Source organism: Schistocerca nitens, chromosome 1 (genome assembly GCF_023898315.1).
Source record: "Schistocerca nitens isolate TAMUIC-IGC-003100 chromosome 1, iqSchNite1.1, whole genome shotgun sequence".
NCBI classification, from domain to species: Eukaryota; Metazoa; Arthropoda; class Insecta; order Orthoptera; family Acrididae; genus Schistocerca; species Schistocerca nitens.
The window spans coordinates 551,388,065-551,411,177 of NC_064614.1; the positions used below are offsets into that span (position 1 = coordinate 551,388,065).

Consider the following 23,113-nt stretch of genomic DNA (forward strand, 5'->3'; position numbering starts at 1 on the left):
TCTGTTAACAGTCTAATATAAGAAATGACACACAATAAAAAAGATTACCGGGGGGGGGGGGGTAGTCAGAACTTTACTTCCAGTGAGTTGCTGGTTTGCCATTTCGGTATGCAAAGCACTTATAATGTGTATTTCACAGATATACAAGAACCATAACAGACAACAGAGCACCATACAAAATGCTTGTACAGTGCTGGAAAAAATTTAAGACAATCACTCAATATCACTTACCTCAATACTGTCATCAAGTTTACTTCTAGTTTACTTTCATAATAACTGTCATATTCTGCCTTGTTAGTGAAACACCTTGCAAATAAATAAATATATAAATAAATAATCAAACAAATTATCTAACTCAAATAATTAAGAAGTAATAATTTTTTTGCATTTTTAAAAATTATGATTAATCACCTAATTCTTAAGGAGAAAAGTGGTCTAGCTCTAATGCGGCTCATCATAGGACTCTGAATTTTGGTACAAAAACAGAACATTGTAAGTCTTTATTACTGTGCATTATACATAAATAAATAAATAAAAATAAAATAAAACTGTTTTATCCTATTGTTTTGGGGATTTGGTTCTTAAAAGGGCACCTCGAGACATTCCAATACCAAGCAGGCAATTCACCAATAAGGCAGGTATACAACTTTCAGGAAGAGCAAAACATCTAACTGACATCTGTCAACGACACAAAACCAAGTGGTATATTCAAAAGAAGTTGGAAACGAAGGAAAATCATGAAAAATAGAACATTAACAAAACAATGGAGATCAATCAAATTGTGTAATTTGTTTTGTAATGCACAGTAATGAACACCTCATGTTGTTGTTGTTGTTGTTGCTGCTGCTGTTGCTGTCTTCAGTCCACAGGCTGCTACTCTATCTTGTGCAAGCTTCATCTCAGAGTAACCTACATGCTGCTGCAACCCACATCCTTCTGAATCTGATTACTGTATTCATCTCTTTATCTCCCTCTACAACTTTTACCCTCCACACTGCCCTCCAATACTAAATTGGCGATTCCTTGATGCCTCAGAACATGTCCTACCAACCAATCCCTTCTTCTAGTCAAACTGTGCCACAAATTCCGCTTCTCCCCAATTCTATTCAGTACATCCTCATTCCCCCCATGAACCATAGACCTTGCCATTGGTGGGGAGGCTTGCGTGCCTCAGCGATACAGATAGCCGTACCGTAGGTGCAACCACAACGGAGGGGTATCTGTTGAGAGGCCAGACAAACGTGTGGTTCCTGAAGAGAGGCAGCAGCCTTTTCAGTAGCTGGCAACAGTCTGGATGATTGACTGATCTGGCCTTGTAACACTAACCAAAACGGCCTTGCTGTGCTGGTACTGCAAACGGCTGAAAGCAAGGGGAAACTACGGCCGTAATTTTTCCCGAGGGCATGCAGCTTTACTGTATGAATAAATGATGATGTCGTCTTCTTGGGTAAAATATTCCGGAGGTAAAATAGTCCCCCATTCGGATCTCCGGGCGGGGACTACTCAGGAGGACGTCATTATCAGGAGAAAGAAAATTGGCGTTCTACGGATCGGAGCGTGGAATGTCAGATCCCTTAATCGGGCAGGTAGGTTAGAAAATTTAAAAAGGGAAATGGATAGGTTAAAGTTAGATATAGTGGGAATTAGTGAAGTTCGGTGGCAGGAGGAACAAGACTTTAGGTCAGGTGAATACAGGGTTATAAATACAAAATCAAATAGGGGTAATGCAGGAGTAGGTTTAATAATGAATAAAACAATAGGAATGCGGGTAAGCTACTACAAACAGCACAGCGAACGCATTGTTGTGGCCAAGATAGACACGAAGCCCACGCCTACGACAGTAGTACAAGTCTATATGCCAACTAGCTCTGCAGATGACAAAGAAATTGGAGAAATGTATGATGAAATAAAAGAAATTATTCAGATAGTGAAGGGAGACAAAAATTTAATAGTCATGGGTGACTGGAATTCGGTAGTAGGAAAAGGGAGAGAAGGAAACGTAGTAGGTGAATATGGATTGGGGGTAAGAAATGAAAGAGGAAGCCGCCTGGTAGAATTTTGCGCCGAGCATAACTTAATCATAGCTAACACTTGGTTCAAGAATCATCAAAGAAGGTTGTATACATGGAAGTAGTCTGGAGATATTAAAAGGTATCAGATAGATTATATAATGGTAAAACAGAGATTTAGGAACCAGGTTTTAAATTGTAAGACATCTCCGGGGGCAGATGTGGACTCTGACCACAATCTATTGGTTATGAACTGTAGATTAAAACTGAAGAAACTGCAAAAAGGTGGGAATTTAAGGAGATGGGACCTGGATAAACTGAATAAACCAGTGGTTGTACAGAGTTTCAGGGAGAACATAAAGGAACAGTTGACAAGAATGGGGGAAAGAAATACAGTAGAAGAAGAATGGGTAGCTTTGAGGGATGAAGTAGCGAAGGCAGCAGAGGATCAAGTACGTAAAAAGATAAAAAGATGAGGGCTAATAGAAATCCTTGGGTGACAGAAGAGATATTGAATTTAATTGACGAAAGGAGAAAATATAAAAATGCAGTAAATGAAGCAGGTAAAAAGGAATACAAACGTCTCAAAAATGAGATCGACAGGAAGTGCAAAATGGCTAAGCAGGCATGGCTAGAGGACAAATGTAAGGATATAGAGGCTTATCTCACTAGAGGTAAGATAGATACTGCCTACAGGAAAATTAAAGAGACCTTTGGAGAAAAGAGAATGACTTGTATGAATATCAAGAGCTCAGATGGAAACCCAGTTCTAAGCAAAGAAGGGAAAGCAGAAAGGTGGAAGGAGTATATAAAGGGGCTATACAAAGGCAATTTTCTTGAGGACAATATTATGGAAATGGAAGAGGAGGTAGATGAAGATGAAATGGAAAATACGATACTGCGTGAAGAGTTTGACAGAGCACTGTAAGACCTGAGTCGAAACAAGGCCCCGGGAGTAGACAACATTCCATTAAAACTACTGACGGCCTTGGGAGAGCCAGTCCTGACAAAACTCTACCATCTGGAGAGCAAAATGTATGAGACAGGCGAAATACCCTCAGACTTCAAGAAGAATATAATAATTCCAATCCCAAAGAAAGCAGGCGTTGACAGATGTGAAAATTACCGAACTATCAGTTTAACAAGTCACGGCTGCAAAATACTAACGCGAATTCTTTACAGTCGAATGGAAAAACTGGTAGAAGCCGACCTTGGGGAAGATCAGTTTGGATTCCGTAGAAATATGGGGACACGTGAGGCAATACTGACCCTACGACTTATGTTAGAAGCTAGATTAAGAAAAGGCAAACCTACATTTCTAGCATTTGTAGACTTAGAGAAAGCTTTTGACAATGTTGACTGGAATACTCTCTTTCAAATTCTGAAGGTGGCAGGAGTAAAATACAGGGAGTGAAAGGTTATTTACAATTTGTACAGAAACCAGATGGCAGTTATAAGAGTCGAGGGGCATGAAAGGGAAGCAGGGATTGGGAAGGGAGTGAGACAGGGTTGCAGCCTCTCCCCAATGTTATTCAATCTGTATATTGAGCAAGCAGTAAAGAAAACAAAAGAAAAATTCGGAGTAGGTATTAAAATCCATGGAGAAGAAATAAAAACTTTGAGGTTCGCCGATGACATTGTAATTCTCTCAGAGACAGCAAAGGACTTGGAAGAGCAGTTGAACGGAATGGACATTGTCTTGAAAGGAGGATATAAGATGAACATCAACAAAAGCAAAACGAGAGTAATGGAATGTAGTCAAATTAAGTCGGGTGATGCTGAGGGAATTAGATTAGGAAATGAGACACTTAAAGCAGTAAAGGAGTTTTGCTATTTGGGGAGCAAAATAACTGATGATTGTCAAAGTAGAGAGGATATAAAATGTAGACTGGCAATGGCAAGGAAAGCGTTTCTGAAGAAGAGAAATTTGTTAACATCGAGTATAGATTTAAGTGTCAGGAAGTCCTTTCTGAAAGTATATGTATGGAGTGTAGCCATGTACGGAAGTGAAACATGGACGATAAATAGTTTGGACAAGAAGAGAATAGAAGCTTTCGAAATGTGGTGCTACAGAAGAATGCTGAAGATTATATGGGTAGATCACATAATGAATGAGGAGGTACTGAATAGGATTGGGGATAAGAGGAGTTTGTGGCACAACTTGACTAGAAGAAGGGATTGGTTGGTAGGACATGTTCTGAGGCATCAAGGGATCACAAATTTAGTATTGGAGGGCAGCGTGGAGGGTAAAAATCGTAGAGGGAGACCAAGAGATGAATACACTAAGCATATTCAGGAGGATGTAGGTTGCAGTAGGTACTGGGAGATGAAGAAGCTAGCACAGGATAGAGTAGCGTGGAGAGCTGCATCAAACCAGTCTCAGGACTGAAGACCACAACAACAACAACAACATCCTCATTAGTTACGTGATTTGCCCATCTAATCTTCAACATTTTTCTGTAGCACCACATTTTGAAAGCTTCTATTCTCTTCTTATATAAACTACTTATCGTCCATGTTTCACTTCCATACATGGCTACACTCCATACAAATACGTTCAGAAAAGATTTCCTGACACTTAAATCTATACTTGATATCACCAAATTTCTCTTCTTCAGAAAAGCTTTCCTTGCCATTGCCCGTCTACATTTTACATCTTCTCTACTTCGACCATCATGTTATTTTGCAGCTCAAATAGCAAAAGAGATCTACTACTTTAAGTGCTCATTTCTTAACCAAATTTCCTCACCATCAACTGATTTAATTTGACTACATTCCATTATCCTCATTTTGCTTTGTTGATGTTCATCTTTTATCCTCCTTTCAAGACACTGTCCATTCCATTCAATTCCTCTTCCAGGTCCTTTGTTGTCTCTTACAGAATTACAATGTCTTCAGCAAACCTCAAGGTTTTTATTTCTTCTCCATGCATTTTAATTGCTACTCTGAATTTTTCTTTTGTTTCCTTCACAGCTTGCTCTATAACAGATTGAATAACATCAAGGATAGGCGACAACCCCGTCTCACTCACTTCCTAACCACTGCTTCCCTTTCATGCCCCTCGATTCTTATGACTGCCATCTGGTTTCAACATTGTCAAAAGCTTTCTCTAAGTCTACAAAGGCTGGAAATGTAGGTTTGCCTTTCCTTAATCTATTTTCTAAGGTAAGTCTTTGGGCAGTATTGCCTCACGTGTTTCAGCATTTCTACGGAATCCAAATTGATCTTCCCCGAGGTCGGCTTCTACCAGTTTTCCCATTCATCTGTGAAGTATTTGTGTTAGTATTTTGCAACAATGACTTATTAAACTGACAGTTCAATAATTTTCACACCTGTCAACACCTGCTTTCTTTGGGATTGGAATTATTATATTCTTCTTGAAGTCTGATGGTATTTTGCCAGTCTCATACCTCTTGCTCACCAGATGGTGGAGTTTTGTCAGGGCTAGCTCTCCCAAGGCTATCAGTAGTTCTAATGGAATGTTGTCTACTCCCAGGGCCTTGTTTCAACTTAGGTCTTTCAGAGCTCTGTCAAATTCTTCACACAGTTTATCTCCCATTTCATCTTCATCTACGTACTCTTCCATTTCCATAATATTGCCCTCAAGTACATTGCCCTTACACAGACCCTCTATATACTCCTTCCTTTCTGCTTTCCCTTCTTTGCTTAGAACTGTTTACCATCTGAACTCTTGATATTCATGCAAGTGATTCTCTTTACTTCAAAGGTCTCTTTAATTTTCATGCAAGTAGTATCTATCTTACCCCTAGTGATATATGCCTCTCTATCATTACATTTGTCCTCTAGCCATCTCTGCCTAGCCATTTTGCACTTTCTGTCGATTTCATTTTTGAGACATTTGTATTCATTTTTGCCTGCTTCATTTACCGCATTTTTATATTTTCTCCTTTCATCAATTAAATTCAATGTCTCTTCTGTTACCCAAGGAGTTCTACTACCCCTTGTCTTTTTACCTACTTCATCCTCTGCTGCCTTCGCTATTTCATCTCTCTTCTAATGTATTTCTTTCCCCCATTCTTGTCAATCATTCCCTAATGCTCTTTCCCATGCTCACCTCATACCATTCTATTTTTGTACCAAAACTCACAGTCCAATGATAAGTCACTTTTGAACTAGACCATTTTCCCCATTAATCAGGTGATTCAAAATATTTGATAGGGCAAACATCTGCAACTGAGAAACATATTACTAAAATGAAAATTGTTTCAGTTGCTAGAAATTTTTTATTTATTACACAACTGATTTGAAGTCTGAAGCTTTATCTTCATGTGCCATCAACTGCGAACAAGATGAGGAGCAACTACCTTACAAGAACTATGGGGTTTATGTTCCAAAATGTAGGAAACACAAATGTGTGGCAGGCACAGCAGCCAGTCATTAGAGGTGAAATCCACACCAAACAAACGCATGGGACCAGAACAAAGATGCTGACATTGAGGGAGGGATCTGGACAAATCGAACTCGATAGTAGAGAAATAAATAAGAAACTACAATTATGCATAAGATCAGCAACTGGGGTGCCTGCCTCGACAGCCAACACGGAAGTGCACCCTGCCAGGAAGCCAGCTGACCTTCGTAGGAGCCACTGAGGCAGGGAACCGAAGCCGAAAAAGTGTGGTAAATAAGCTGACTGGTCTGCCTGCTTATGCATGTGTGGATTACGGGGTCGATAAAAATAAGACTACAAATATGAAAATAAATGTAATAACACATAAACACAAGTATTAGGCAAAAATGCCTGGAAGTCTGCATGACAGAACACACAACAATAAGAAGATAAAAGATAACAATGTAATGTAAAGGGAAGATGCTATTTACCATATAGCGAAATGCTGAGTTGCAGATAGACACAGAAAAGACTGCCACCAATAAATAAAGCTTTCGGCCATTAAGTCTTCCGTCAGCAACACACACACACACACACACACACACACACACACACACACAAACGACCACAGTCTCAGGTAACTGTGTGTGTGTATTGTTGACTAAGGCCTTAATGGCTGAAAGCTTCATTTATTCGTGACAGTCTTTTTGTTGTGCCTACCTGCGACTCAGCGTCTCCGCCATATGGTGAGCAGCAGCTTTCCTTCCAATAATATTGTTACATTCCATCCTGGATTTTCCATTGTTTGAGAAGATAATACAACTAAAACAGGGGTGTGAGTAGTATACAGAAACATATTTAAAATTAAGTAACAAGATCGTGACTGGTGAAGTGAGGCAGGAAAATGATGCCAACCATTAAGATTGGTAATCATGTCTAGACTCATTGTAAGGAGCTAAAACAGTCTTAATATAAAAAACTTAGGATTAAAGTGACATACACAACAGGAATAGCGATGTAATCATACCAAACACCACCGAGCATCTCCACACTATCAGACATGCTTAGGCGCTTGTCTAAGTTTTCAGAGCTTCCATTTTTTAGTAATAAATCAATTGTTTTTAACGCTGATACTCCCATCTATTTAATACTGCTTATGTAATTCCATCTTAATGACTCAGTTACTTCATTAACCATATTGTGCCAAAATTTTAGTGTTCTCTTCCACTATAAATAGCCTTCGTTTCTTTACTCACTTTCTCTAGTTCTAGTTTGTAGCCTGTTTTAACTTCTCACTTATTTGTATTACGTCTGGTAGTGTGTGGATGCACCGCGGTATTTTGTATGATTACACTGCAGTTACTTCTGTGTACATCATTTTAATCCTGACTAAGCTTTTTATGCAAAAATTTTTTTGTGATGCTTTAAGACAAATCTATAGACAATTACTGCACTTGAAGGTTGGCATCATTTTCCTGTCACACTTCACCTGTCATCATCTTATTGCTTAATTTTTACATATTTTGTTCTATACTATCCGTATCCCAGTTCAGTTGTATTTTACCCTTTTATCTTTTATTGTTATGCATTCTATCACGATGACTTTTAGGCATTTTTGCCAAACACTTATGTTTATTTGCTGTTATATTTATTTATAGATTTGTAGCTTTATTTTTTACACTTGCAAAAGAGGACAGACCAGTCAGTCCGTTTCTTCCACTTTTTCAGTTCCCCACCTCATCGGCTCCTACATCAGGTGCTTCTGCTGTCATGATCAGCTGGCTTCCTGACACACTGCACTAGCCACTTACGTGTTGGCTGTCCAGGCGGGCATCGTGGTTGCTGCTCCTATGCATGAGTGCTGTTATTCTTGCATTCATTTTTGTCAAGATCCATCGATCTATGTGTGTCTTTGTTCCAGTCCCATAAGTTTGTTTGGCATGGGTGTGACTTCTCATGACTGACTGGCCCAACTGTCAAACATTTGTTTCCATAATTTTGTGAGTAACAATTTTCATGGCTTTACCTTTCATTTTGCTACATCAACATCACAGTTCTTGCTCCTCCTCTTGTTAGCAATTGGTGGCATCCGAAAATGAAGCTTCAGACTTTAAAACCAATCATGTGAAAATAGAAATTACTGGCAACTGAAGTGGCTTTTTATTCTATTAATAATTAGGTGATTAATCATCAGTTTTGAAAATGCAACACAATTAAAAATTTGTAAAGAATATGAGTTAGAGAATAATAAAAAGCATACTTTGCTAACATGATGGAATTAAAAAAAAAAAAAAAAAAAACGATATGAATGTAAATTAGAATTACTTTTAAGGGCATCATTGAGGTACATGATTTTTTTGAGGTGCTTCATGTAAGTTTTTCATCTAATACAAGCCTGAGTAACCCAGCGACTGTTTACAATAGATATCTATGTGATTGGATATGATTTCAGGTAAGATAAAATTACAATTAACATGACTGCAATAACCACACACTTACTTCACTAAAGTATCCTACTTACGCAACTTGGGAGGTGGGAGCAAATGGTATTTCCCCAGATCTTAGTAGGAATTGGTCTCCACACATGTGGATGCTATCCAACTGAATAAAGTTTGTTGAAAAGTACTAACTCCATATGTACACTTACAGAAAACCATTGTCCCAAAGGACTTTGTGCAGTTTTTAATTCTTGCGCACGCACGCGCGCCCACACACACACACACACACACACACACACACACACACACACACACACACACGTTTAGCTAAATTGGATTCACAGAATAAGAACTACACTTCTTCGTCCTACACATAATTCCACAATTTAGCAAACACAGGTGTCACTTGCACGGGAAACAGCAACCATTGGGAATTAATGTACAGAGAAACTGCCACATGCTACTTATTATTTGCTTTATTACTAGTTTTTCTTTACAATGAGAGCATCAACTGATATTCAGTGACCTGATGGAAACACATTAACGGTTGAAATCTGCTTGCCACCATTGACAGCATGAAATTCTTGCTCTTAAGATGAGTGCATCTTCAAACACTTAAAGCCATGGACTATTTGTTGACTATAGTGCCAAGCAGAGCACTGACTAACATGTTACCACTGAATCAATGAATACTTGAAGATGCTATCATCTGAAGTGTGAAACTAGTAATAACACAAATAATACAATGGCTTGTTGAACTCTACTAGAAATGTGGTCAACTATTATCAACATGACATCTCTGTGTTGGAAAATGGGCTAATGACTGCACAGCATTCTGTTATTCTTGGCAATTAGTCATTTTAGTGGTTTTATATTGTGTACCCATCTATCAAACATATGAAAGTAGATTGGGATCAGACCATGACAGTGGAGGTTGTCTGCAGTATTCCAATGAATTAGCTTTGTCAGGGCAGGAGAGTATAATCACGTACGAATGTTGAAGAATTATCCCAAAAGCAGTGCTGATGTATGTTGCACGCCCACAGTTTAGGATACTTATGTCTGACTCCATGAGGCTATCAGTTACCTTACCTTTGTGGCAGGTGGGAATTTACTGTGTTAAAATCTCTGACAAGCACCTATGGGCAAAGCATACAAATGGAATTTTAAAATAATGAAGAGTTTCCTATATCAACAAGACTCTACTGTTACAGCAATAATTTGGGAGCACCGAACTGCCTGCTCTCTTATTATGCTTCTACTTAGCAAGATCGTTACATATTCAAATCTATCATTTCATGCAAAGTCTTTTTGAGAAGTTTCCAACTCTCTTCATGCAAAAATTGCAGTTCTCTAGTGCACACATCACCTATTAGACCCAACAATATTTAATAAATAATACTGTATTCTTAATTTCCATGGTCTATTCAATTCAGATGACAGTCGCCAATACAGTGTCATCCGATTATACAGGCAGTTGCTAAGGACTAATTTCAGAAATAATACTCAATTTGAAGAGTGATATTCTGAGAATTAGTTATTGTGGTATTCTGTCAATTTGCAGCCAGTTATTGACATTTTATGAATCCCAAAGAAATAAATAAAGTTTTCACATTATTAAACTGACAGAAAAATTAAATGTGCACTGTGCTTACCTTTGACAAAACAAAATCTCCCAGCCATCTAACACAATCAACATAATTGCGATGGATATCTCTAGTTGAGAAATCTGGAAAATGCTCCTTTAGGGAGTCAAATGGTCTCAGGCTCCTTGCTGAATTGAAAAGATATGAATTCCTGACGGCTTCACGCATGCTGTCTTTATCTAAACGCCACAGTTTTAAGGAATGGTCCATACCACATGACATTATGCGCTCACCTAACAAATCAAAATCCTTAAACACACAAAAGATTTAATTAGCACTGTTAAATAATGACAAATATGATGCATTAATATTGGTACAAATAACAAAAAACATATTCCAGCTTACCGCACTTAATACTTCATCTCTGTGACCTTCTACGCCCCCAAAAATAGCAATGCACACATCTGTTTTAATATTCCACAATCTTAAGGCATGATCCTTGGATACTGATAACAGGAGATTAGGATCTTTAGGATGAAACTTTAACTCATTTATTGCATGTCCATGACCTGGAAAATAAAAATGGCATTAAGAAATTATATTCTGAGTCCACAGAACTGCATTTTAACTCTTAACTTTATTTCTCAAATAAAAGAGCACTGCACTAATAAAGAGCGCGTGAGGGGGGGGGGGGGGAGGGGAGAGATAATGAGAGCGATAATTGTTAACATGCAACATATTTCACACTGTTACATAAGATATGGCTTACTGAACAATGGGATCACCAAAAATTACAGTTGACACTAACACTGAATTTATAACCTGAAATTTAACCCGTGACATTGAAAACTTAAAATCTCAGCAAATGTTATAAGATTTCAAATGGAAAAAATAAAAAAAAAATGTGTGTTGTTGTTGTGGTCTTCAGGCCAGAGACTGGTTTGATGCAGCTCTCCATGCTACTCTACCCTGTGCAGGCTTCTTCACCTCTCAGTACCCACTGCAGCCTACATTCTTCTAAATCTGTTTAGTGTATTCATCTCTTGGTCTCCCTCTACGATTTTTACACTCCATGCTACCCTGCAATACTAAATTGGTGATCCCTTGATACCTCAGAACATGTGCTACCAACCGATCACTTCTTCTAGTCAAGTTCTGCCACAAATTTCTCTTCTCCCCAGTTCTATTCAATACCTCCTCATTACTTATGTGATCTATCCATCTAATCTCCAGCATTATTCTGTAGCACCACATTTCGAAAACTTCTATTCTCTTCTTGTCTCTATTTATCACCCATGTTTCACTTCGATACAAGGCTACACTCCATATAGTCCAGTCAAATTGCAGATATACCTTGCAAAAGGTGGGGTAGAAGAGTTTATTTTTTCAGCTCATTCATATGGTTGGAAAGATTAAAAAACCGAGTTTTGCCAACAAAATTTCGCTTGGGAAAACTTTCTGCAGTCAAAAAACTTTGAAAATTTTGGCCTTTTTTCAGTTTTTTCAAAATATCTCAGTTTCATTTGCTCCTATCGCTTTAATGTCCATTTTCTTTTTTAAAGAGCACAAAATTCTCTACAAATCCGATTCTTGCCATTTTTTTCTACTCCCAATATCTAAGGCGCTACAGCGCCTAAAAAAATACCAATTTTTCAAATTTTGAGCATAGTGGCAAGATACCTTATTTTTGAACACTATTTTTTCTGTTTCTGTTTGTGTAGTATAAATACATTATACATCATGTTATATGTTGGAATTTATCACCTCACTTTCAGGTATTCAATTTCTCTGTATGCAACATCAGGATTGCTGGGCACCCAACTATTGTGATTCTTACATCACTACCTCAAGTTCACTATGGGGCACATCTGCCCTGGTATTTGTAAAACTATAAATATAAAAATACATCATTAAGACACACACACACACACACACACACACACACACACACACACACACGCACGCACGCACGCATGCACACAAATTAATTTGTCTCAGGAAACTGAACTATTATTAGCTGCAATAGGCAACCTAATTAGGTAGGTAATTATTCTTGTGTATAAAAGCCACGCAGTTCACATTAAAAATAAGTAGCTTTATTACAATTACAATGCATTGTCAGTTACTAAAAAATGTTGACAGTTCTGGGTGTGCAATACTTGTAATATCGCACTTTAGCGCACTTAAGACAGATATGAGCATCACTTCCAACGTTTTGATGGGCCAGGTTCCTCAATGTCACCAGTTACGGATTCAGGGTCTGTACATAGAGTTGATCCCAGATTGACCTCTTCTTTAAACAGCGAGTCAGCCTCAGCAAGTTCGTTGATTTCGTCAGCGGTTTCCTCAACATCCTCCATAACATCTTCTTCACTGTCTTCATACAAAAATTTTGGCACAATTTCACAGTTGACCCCAATACATTTCTTACGAATTGAAGAACATTTCAAACCCGATTTTCTGCAGGAGCACGCTCCGCCACAGTTCAGCTTGCATGAGCATGAAACAATGTGAAGAAGTGCTTGAGGTGCTTGATCTTGGCTCATTATAACGGGTATTGGACCGTGGTCACTGTGATTCCAGCCCCATTTCTCAGGAGGTTTCCAGTTTCCCATCCAACTTTGGACTTGTTGGTAAGTCCACAACGAATGACATTGTGCAGCATCTTGTGTAGGTGGCAACCGGGCAAGATTCAGTTTGCTTTTTGTGGCAGACTTGGCGAATAGGTGGTACCGCAAATGGTCTAGTGTGTGGGAACTGCTGACACCTCCACTATACAATGCGATAGTAACCTGTTCTCCTGCTGTTATTATTTCTACACGGGCAGCATGTGGTTTATTGAACATGCAAAGGGCTGAGGTTAGGTGTTCATTTTTCGCAACAATATTGCAGCACTTAATTTTTCCTTGACCAAAAAAAGCGGATGTTGTATCACATCCGCTAAAGATGTAAGTGAACAGAATATATTAACTGTCAAACTTGTAAGCTGCAGTGGAAAACCACTTGTCTTCTGCATTTCTTCTTCCTGGCTTTAAGAAAAATAAGTTTTCAATGCCTTGCCCCAAACCGGTCATGAGCACAAGCAGGTCAACATCTTCTCCTACAATGACAACACTTCCAAAATCTTTGGTTCTTGAAATGGCAGATATTACAATCATATGTCAGCAGCTTCTTGTGCCTGGAGCCATTCAATGCTACACTCCAGAAGTTCCTTTTTAAGAAGTGTGATCAAACGCATCTTGTTTCGTTCATTGTACAAGAACTTGTCCTGAGGGACTTGGTTCACCATCTCTGATTCAACCACAACGTCAACCGAAGAATGTTTTTTGGACCTACAAATCCTCTCAGCACTCTTTGTGCTACATTTGTCTCCCTCACATGGATACCCATCAAATACAATAGCAAATTGAGATCCAAAATGACATTGCAGGTAAGAAACATAGCTTTGGGCTATTGACTTGAAGCAAACATTTCGAGTCCAAGTCACTTTGTGGATAAGGTACCCTCCATCAATGACAAAAAATTTACTCGGTCCACCTGACTTCACATCTTCCAGTGGAATGAAGGCCAAAGAATAAATACTCTTTTGTCTGCTAAAGAACAATTCCTACATACTTTTTCTTATAACTGATCATTAACGTCAATCAACTGTAGAAAATGTATGGCACCCGCATGCAATCGTATTACATATTGTAACACAAATAAACTTCACGCAATCCGACATGAATGTGTTCGTAATTACTGAATATGATGCTGTTTGTCCTGGCCCTGCAGCAGAGTGAGATGGTAAATTCCTATGAATAACATGAGTAATATGTTTATACTACACAAATAGAAACTGAAATAACAGTGTTCAAAAATTAGGTAATTTGCCACTTTGCTCGAAAATTTGAAAAAAAATGGTATTTTTTGACGTGCTGTAGTGCCTTCGATACTGGGAGTAGAAAAAAATGGTAAGAATCAAATTTGTAGAGATTTTGTGCTCTTTAAAAAAGAAAATAGACATGAAAGCGATAGGAGCAAATGAAACATATTTTGAAAAAACTGAAAAAAGTCCGAAATTTTTTGACTGCAGAAAGTTTTCCCAAGAGAAATTTTGTTGGCAAAACTTCGTTTTCTAACCTTTCCAACAATATGAACGAGTTAAAAAAATAAAATCTACTACCCCACCTTTTGCAAGGTACAGGCTTTTTTTCTGACAGTTTCACTGAACTAATACAAATACTTTCAGAAACGACTTCCTGACACTTAAATCTATACTCGATGTTAACAAATTTCTCTTCTTCAGAAACACTTTCCTTGTCATTGAGAGTCTGCATCTTATATCCTCTCTACTTTGACCATCATGAGTTATTTTGCTCCCCAAATAGCAAAAATCATTTACTACATCTCATTTCCTAATCTAATTCCCTCATCATCACCCGATTTAATTTGACTACATTCCATTATCCTCATTTTGCTTTTGTTGATATTCATCTTATATCCTCCTTTCAAGACACTGTCCATTCCGTTCAGCTGCTCTTCCAGGTCCTTTGCTGTCTCTGACAGAATTACAGTGTCATCAGCGAACCTCAAAGTTTTTATTCCTTCTCCATGGATTTTAATTGCTACTGTGAATTTTTCTTTTGTTTCCTTTACTGCTTGCTCAATATACAGATTGAATAACATCGGGGATGGGCTACAACCCTGTCTCACTCCCTTCCCAACCACTGCTTCTCTTTCATGCCCCTCGACTCTTATAACTGCCATCTGGTTTCCGTACAAATTGTAAATAGCCTTTCGCTCCCTGTATTTTAGCCCCGTCACCTTCAAAATTTGAAAGAGTATACCAGTCAACATTGTCAAAAGCTTTCTCTACAAATGCTATAGTTCAATTCTTTTATCTTGGTGGCTCGTGCATGCCCGCCCAGATGCGCGAGATTGCTGCGTTGCCAGTTGTACACGCCAAGAGAGGCAGCGCCATAGTATAGCAAAGTTCGCAAGCTTACGTTTAGGGGGGAGCGCGCAGTACATGAAGTAAAGCCACCACGACCGCATTAACCCTTTCGCTGCTACAAAGACGTGCTCCCTGCATTCCGTGCTGTGCGCGATTTTGTCACTGCACTGCTCGCCTGTGCAGACACATGGTGTTTCGACTGCTTTGACACTCTTATCATTCGATTCCACAAAAACTATTTGGCCCAAAAATTTGATTTTTACACATTTTCTTGACTGATACCTTCTCCCCATAAATGACTTAATTTTGTTTCGATGTTCAACGCAGTTATTATGCAGCATTAAATATAATAAAAGATTGCACGAAATTTTGAAGAGTTTGCAGAGGTATGGTCGATTTTAGTTGCCATAATGTTGAGAATGAAATGTGGACAAGATACCTAAATTTCATATAAAATTTATTGTATAACAATATCTCATTCAATTTAAGTACCACATAGGTGTCGTATGTAATATAGAGAAATATTCCATCTTTCGCGACTGTAACAGAAGTTTTATTTGCACCGAGCACGTTTGGCTTTATTTTAAAGCACTTCAATCAATCAAAAGGCAGTAGACAAAATACTTTAAACAAAACTGTGGACTTACAAAAACATTAGGACTTGAATATACCGTCTATCAGTGAAGTGCTCTGAGCTATGTCAAATATAATTTCTTGTGTGTGGCACACACAAACAACATGTAACGCTAAATGAACTAACAGAACTGGCGGCAGACCGAACGAAGAATTCCTGCCCCACATCACAGTGAAACAGAACGACAGACAAAGCGCTATGCAAGATACATACAACGGTCCTTTTAGGGACCAACTGACAAAGGATCTCGGACCATGCATCCGAATCTGCCATTTCAACACTGAGGGCATAAGCAGAGCAAAATGTCAAGTATTGCAGAGAATTTTACACGATAACGACATTGACCTGGTAGCCATACAGGAAAATCATGCTGAAAATAGAGTCCAACTTGAAGCTAGAGGAAGGATACTGGGATATGATCTACTTGGAGCCACGTATGACAGACACTATGGCGTTGCGACATATGTGCGTGGGGACATAGAGGACGCCTTTCTAGTTGAAGCCTCCATTGCAAATGATATCCATGAAGTTGTCATCAAAATAGGAGAAGTTACAGTAACTAACATCTACAAACCTCCTGCTACTACATGGCCAGCTGAAGTGATAAAGATCCACCCACACCCAAACGTATACGTTGGGGACTATAATAGTCACCATGAAATGTGGAAATATAGTTCGAATGATAGCAATGGAGACATGCTGGTCGATTGGTCCGAGGAACAAAATACATATCTGGTCTTTGATGCCAAGGACCGAGGGACATTCAGATCAGCCGCATGGAACTGCGACTATATCCCGGATCTGTGCTTTGTTTCGAGGGATACAAACGATAAACCACTGACAGCCTCTAGAAGGGTCCTGACGGACTTCCCTCATAGCCAGCACCGCCCTGTGCTTATTAATATCGGCATATCCATCCTGATAATAAGGTCTTACCCTCGACCAAGGTGGAATTTTACAAAAGCTGACTGGACAAAATTCTCTGAACAACTTGATTATACCTTGAGCTGGATCCCTCCAACCAGCAAGAGCTATGAGAGGTTTGTGGGAGCGGTCATTAGCTCTGCGAAAACAGCGATCCCAAGAGGGTACCGCAAAAAATACATTCCCGGTTGGACAGGGATATGCGATGACCTGTACGCGGAGTTCCTCAAGAATGGGGACCGGGAAATAGCAGATGAACTATTACATAACATCGACTTTATTTGACAGAAAAAATGGGAGAATACAGTTGAAAATCTAGACTTTTCAAAGTCAAGCCAACAAGCCTGGTCCTTACTGCGTAAACTTGGAGGCGCAAATCCACCTGAACATAGAAAGGACGAAATATCTCCCAACAAGGTTGCATCCCGCATAGTTTCGGCGTCTAGAGCCCCACGAAATAGAAAGCACACAACAAAAGTGAAGAAAGACTTAAAAACATTAAAAAGGACCCGTGCAATGGACTCAGAATATTCATCAGATATTCGCATCGAGGAGGTTACCAATGCCCTGAAGAAGGTTAAATCAGGCAAAGCTCTGGGTTTCGATGGTATCCACCCTGAGTTCCTCATACATGTTGGAGCCTACACAAAACAATAGCTGGCTAAGTTCTTTACGGACATTCTCCAAGTGGGTAGCATTCCTCCCTCACTTAAACGAGCAAAGATCATCGCAGACCTGAAACCTGGTAAACCAGGCGATAGACCAGAGAGTTACCGCCCCATTGCCCTTCTCAGTATGGTCTATAAATTACTAGAAAGACTGCTCCTCAACAGAATAGGCCAGACTATACTCAAAAAAATCCCTATCGAACAAGCAGGATTCCGTCCATATCGCTGCTGTACAGATCAAGTCCTATCACTGACAACATATATAGAGGCGGGGTTCCTGAAGAAACATAAAGTAGCTGCAGCATTCATAGACGTAACAGCAGCCTATGATACAGTTTGGAAACAGGGGCTCATGTACAAATTAATCTGTGCCATCCCCTGCAAGAAGATAACCAACCTCATTGATGATATGTTGTCAAATAGAACCTTCCAAGTAATAATGGGGAATGAGAGAATAAACAGATGAAACTCAATAATGGACTCCCACAACGCTCTGTCCTTGCGCCCCTTCTTTTCAGCCTTTACATCGCTGACATGCCTGCAACCAGATCGTGCAAATTTGGTTATGCTGATGACTGGGCTCTAGCAACAGCCCACAGAAATATAGAAACTGCCGAAGCTATCCTTACGAGTGACCTAGGGATTCTCAGCGAGTACTTTAGAAAATGGAGGCTACAACCTAGTGCTACAAAGACGGAAGTATCTGCCTTCCATTTGAACAACAAAATGGCCAACAGAGAACTACAAGTCTGTCTAGACGGGAAATTACTAAATCACAACAAACACCCAAAGTATCTTGGGGTTACCCTAGATAGGACACTAACATTCAAAGAACACCTGACGAAAACTGCAGCGAAACTTAAAACACGCAACAACATATTGCAGAAGCTCTGTGGCACCACTTGGGGCTACACAGCATCTACCTTAAGAATATCCGCACTTGGCTTGGTGTATCCAGTGGCAGAATACTGTGCCCCAGTGTGGCTCAACAGCAAACACATACACATGGTAGACAGCCAACTTAATGCAACAATGTGTATTATATCAGGCACAATCAGGCCAACTCCTACAGTGTGGCTGCCCGTTCTCAGTAACGTAGCCCCTCCTAACCTGCGCCGTGAACACGCTCTGGTTAGAGAAATTAAAAAAAATCATGACCAACCCTCAATTACAAATCCATGAAGATACTCACGACATCCAAGGAAACCGACTCCGGTCTTGGCATCCTCCACTAAAGACCGCACAGGCTCTGCACCAAACCAACTTTAAAATAAATGAGCGATGGAAAGAGGAATGGGAGAGCAGAACAGCAGTAAACTGCCACAGTATGCCATGCATCTTTAGTAAACCAAAAGGATTTGATTGCCCTCGCAAAGTTTGGTCAACTCTTAATCGCATCAGAACCAACTGTGGGAGATACGCCGACTCCTTACACAGATGGAGTAAACTTCTTTTGGCCGCTTGCGACTGTGGCGCTGAGAGACAGATGGTCAAACACATCGTGCAGGAATGCCCACTAAGGGCATACGAGGGTGACCCACAGGATTTCCTAATGGCGACCCAAGAGGCAATCGACTATTTACTATCTAAGCTGGACGTCTGCTTGTGATTGCTCTTCTGTGAGTGTAAATTTACAATTGGCGGTGTCCTTATATACAAACTGTTATGTATTGCTCTGTTTATACACATGCGATTTTTTTTTTAAAATCGTGTTGTTTCTGTAATTTTTACTGTGATGTTATGAGCCATACACTAAATAAATAAAATAACAAACAACATTTATTTGCTAAAACACTTATCAGCCAACACAAACGTTGAATATTGTTTTACCGCAGCACAAAGGTGACTTGGCAATGGAGGAGACAAAATACTGTCCACTGAAGATGCTTCAAAAGAGAGAAACGTGTCTGGTCTAAATAAGTCGCTTATTACAGTTGGAGAAGGGGAATATATTTCAATACCATTGGTAAAACCGACTGTGGAACAAAAACAAGAAAGAGAACATGAGTACCATTGTGTATGTGCAATACCTTTCATTGATTGAAGTGCTTTAAAATAAAGCCAAACGCGCCCGGTGTAAATAAAACTTTTATTACAGTCGCGAAAGACGGAATATTTCTCAGTATTACATACGACACCTATGTGGTACTTACATTAAATGAGATATTGTTATACAGTAAATTTTAAATGAAATTTGGGTATCTTGTTCACATTTCATTCTTAACATTGTGGCAACTAAAATCGACCATACGGAAAGTATACGCTATGGACTTTTACCTCTGCAAACTCTTCAAAATTTCGTGCAATGGTTTACTACATTTAATGCTGCATAATAACTGTGTTGAACATCCAAACAAAATTAAGTCATTTATGGGGGGAAGGTATCAGTCAAGAATCCGTGTAAAAATCAAATTTTTGGGCCAAATAGTCTTTGTGAAATGGAATGATAAGTGTGTCAAAGCAGTGGGAACACCATGTGTCTGCACAGGCGAGCAGTGCAGTGATGACAAAATCGCGCACAGCGCGGAATGCAGGGAGCACGTGTCTGCAGCAGCGAAAGGGTTAATGAAGAGACAAAGCACTAGAAATTTCAAAAAGTTGCAGTCAAACGAATAAAATTCGTGAAGTATGGCACTTCAATACTGTTTTTAAATAAGGAAAATATCAAGCACAGCACAAGGATTGAACTCATAACCTTTCACATAGAGGCCAAACACCTTCACTGTTACGCTAACGCAGCTCGTCTGACCACATAACTCCTTGAGCACTATAACACGTGACGCAAAATACTGACAAACACTGTTGGTATCACTATGAATATTCACGCTACGTCTAAGTGCAATAGGAAATAAACAATTACCGCTGTTCTTTATTGCGAAAAAGCGGTTCGTGAGATTGATACAAACACCTTTCCTTGCTATCGCCTGAATTAGGAGTCTTATTGCTTGTTTGGTTTAATTAATTAATAGAATATGAAGCAATTGGTATAAAGAATGCTTTTTCCAAACTTTCTATAAAATAAAGTCTGCTATCAAGACATTGCTTTTGTTCTATTACTTTATTTATGACTGAACGTTTCTAAAACTGAAGACAATCGTCCATGATCTGCACTGGAGTCGAGATCTGGCAACGTCGTTCTCTGTTCATTGGCTGACTGTGTTTTGTGACGCCAGATGCGCAGAACAAACCTAAACTCGGCTGCCAACATAAATGACGCACACTTTAGAAACGTAGGTTTGCCTTTCCTTAATCTATTTTCTAAGATAAGTCGTAGGGTCAGTATTGCCTCATGTGTTCCACCATTTCTACGGAATCCAAATTGATCTTCCGCGAGGTCAGCTTCTACCAGTTTTTCCATTCTTCTGTAAAGAATTCATGTTAGTATTTTGCACCCGTGGCTTATTAAACTGATAGTTCGGTAATTTTCACATCTGTCAACACCTGCTTTCTTTGGGATTGGAATTATTATTTTCATCTTTAAGTTTGAGGTTATTTCACCTGTCTCATACATCTTGCTCACCAGATGGTAGAATTTTGTCAGGGCTGGCTCTCCCAAGACTATCAGTAGTTCTAATGGAATGTTGTCTACTCCTGGGGCCTTGTTTCAACTTAGGCCTTTCAGTGCTCTGTCAAACTCTTCAAGCAGTATCATATCTCCCATTTCATCTTCATCTACCTCCTCTTCCATTTCCATAATATTGTCCTCAAGAAAATTGCCTTTGTATAGCCCCTTTATATACTCCTTCCACCTTTCTGCTTTCCCTTCTCTGCTTACAACTGGGTTTCCATCTGAGCTCTTGATATTCATGCAAGTGGTTGTCTTTTCTCCAAAGGTCTCTCTAATTTTCCTGTAGGTAGTGTCTATGTAACCCCTAGTGATATACGCCTCTACATCCTTACATTTGTCCTCTAGCCATCCCTGCATAGCCATTTTGCACTTCCTGTCAATCTCATTTTTGAGACGTTTGTATTCCTTTCTGCCTGCCCCATTTACTGCATTTTTGTATTTTCTCCTTTCATCAATTAAATTCAATATCTCTTCTGTTACCCAAGGATTTCTGTTAGCCCTCATCTTTTTACCTACTTGATCCTCTACTGCTTTCACTATTTCATCTCTCAAAGCTACCCATTATTCTTCTACTGTATTTCTTTCCCCCATTCTTGTCAATCGTTCCCTAATGCTCTCCCTGAAACTCTGTACAACCTCTGGTTCTTTTAATTTATCCAGGTCCCATCTCCTTAAATTCCCACCTTTTTGCAGTTTCTTCAGTTTTAATCTACAGTTCATAACCAATAGATTGTGGTCAGAGTCCACATCTGCCCCTGGAAATGTCTTACAATTTAAAACCTGGCTCCTAAATCTCTGTGTTACTATTATATAATCTATCTGGCAACTTCCAGTACCTCCAGACTTCTTCCAAGTATACAACCTTCTTTCACGATTCTTGAACCAAATGTTAGCTATGATTAAGTTATGGTCTGTGCAAAATTCTACCTGGTGCTTCCTCTTTCATTCCTTACCCCCATTCCATATTCACCTACTACGTTTCCTTCTCTTCCTTTTCCTACTATCGAATTTCAGTCACCCATGACTATTAAATTTTTGTCTCCCTTCACTATCTAAAAAATTTCTTTTATCTCATCATACATTTCATCAATTTCTTCGTCATCTGCGGAGCTAGTTGGCATATAAACTTATATTACTGTGATAGGGGTGGGCTTCATATCTATCTTGGCCACAATAATGCGTTCACTATGCTTTTTGTAGTAGCTTACCCACACTCCTATTTTTTTATTCATTGTTAAATCTACTCCGGCATTACCACTATTTGATTTTGTATTTATAACCCTGTATTCACCTGTCCAGAATTCTTGTTCCTCCTGCCACCGAACTTCACTAATTCCCACTATATCTAACTTTAACCTATCCATTTCCCTTTTTGAATTTTCTAACCTACCTGCCCGATCAAGGGATCTGACATTCCACGCTGCGACCCGTAGAACGCCTGTTTTCTTTCTCCTGATAACTACGTCCTCCTGAGTAGTCCCTGCCCGGAGATCCGAATGGGGGACTATATTACCTGCGGAATATTTTAACCAAGAGGACGCCATCATCATTTAACCATACAGTAAAGGTGCAGGGCTTGGGAAAAATTACGGCTGTAGGTTCCCCTTGCTTTCAGCTGTTTGCAGTTCCAGCACAGCAAGGCCATTTTGGTTAGTGTTACAAGGCCAGATCAGTCAATCGTCCAGACTGGTGCCTCTGCAACTACTGAAAAGGCTGCTGCCCCTCTTCAGGAACGACACGTTTGTCTGGCCTCTCAACACAACAGATACCCCTCCGTTGGGGTTGCACCTACAGTATGGCTATCTGTATCGCTGAGGCATGCAAGCCTCCCCACTAACGGCAAGGTCCATTGTTTACAGGGGGTGCTTTATTGTGTGTATGAACCAAAAATCATTCAATAAACTGACAATCTAATCCTTCACACACATTCCAACAACAGAAGAAAGTTAGAAAACAAGACAGAATGCATATCACACCTACATAACTGTTTATAAAAGTTGCT

At 39.4% G+C, this 23,113-nt stretch overlaps 1 protein-coding gene across 2 annotated transcripts in view; it reads right to left on the minus strand.

Moving 5' to 3' along the window:
• The window catches only part of LOC126254371 (polycomb protein EED), a 102,358-nt gene that overhangs the window by 10,790 nt on the left and 68,455 nt on the right, over positions 1–23,113 (minus strand). For both annotated transcript variants that reach the window (XM_049955307.1, XM_049955306.1), the window contains 2 exons: positions 10,787–10,950; positions 10,451–10,690 (listed from right to left, as the gene is read on the minus strand). In XM_049955307.1, coding sequence (XP_049811264.1) covers positions 10,451–10,690; positions 10,787–10,950 — 404 coding nt within the window. The remainder of the gene's footprint in view (positions 1–10,450; positions 10,691–10,786; positions 10,951–23,113) is intronic.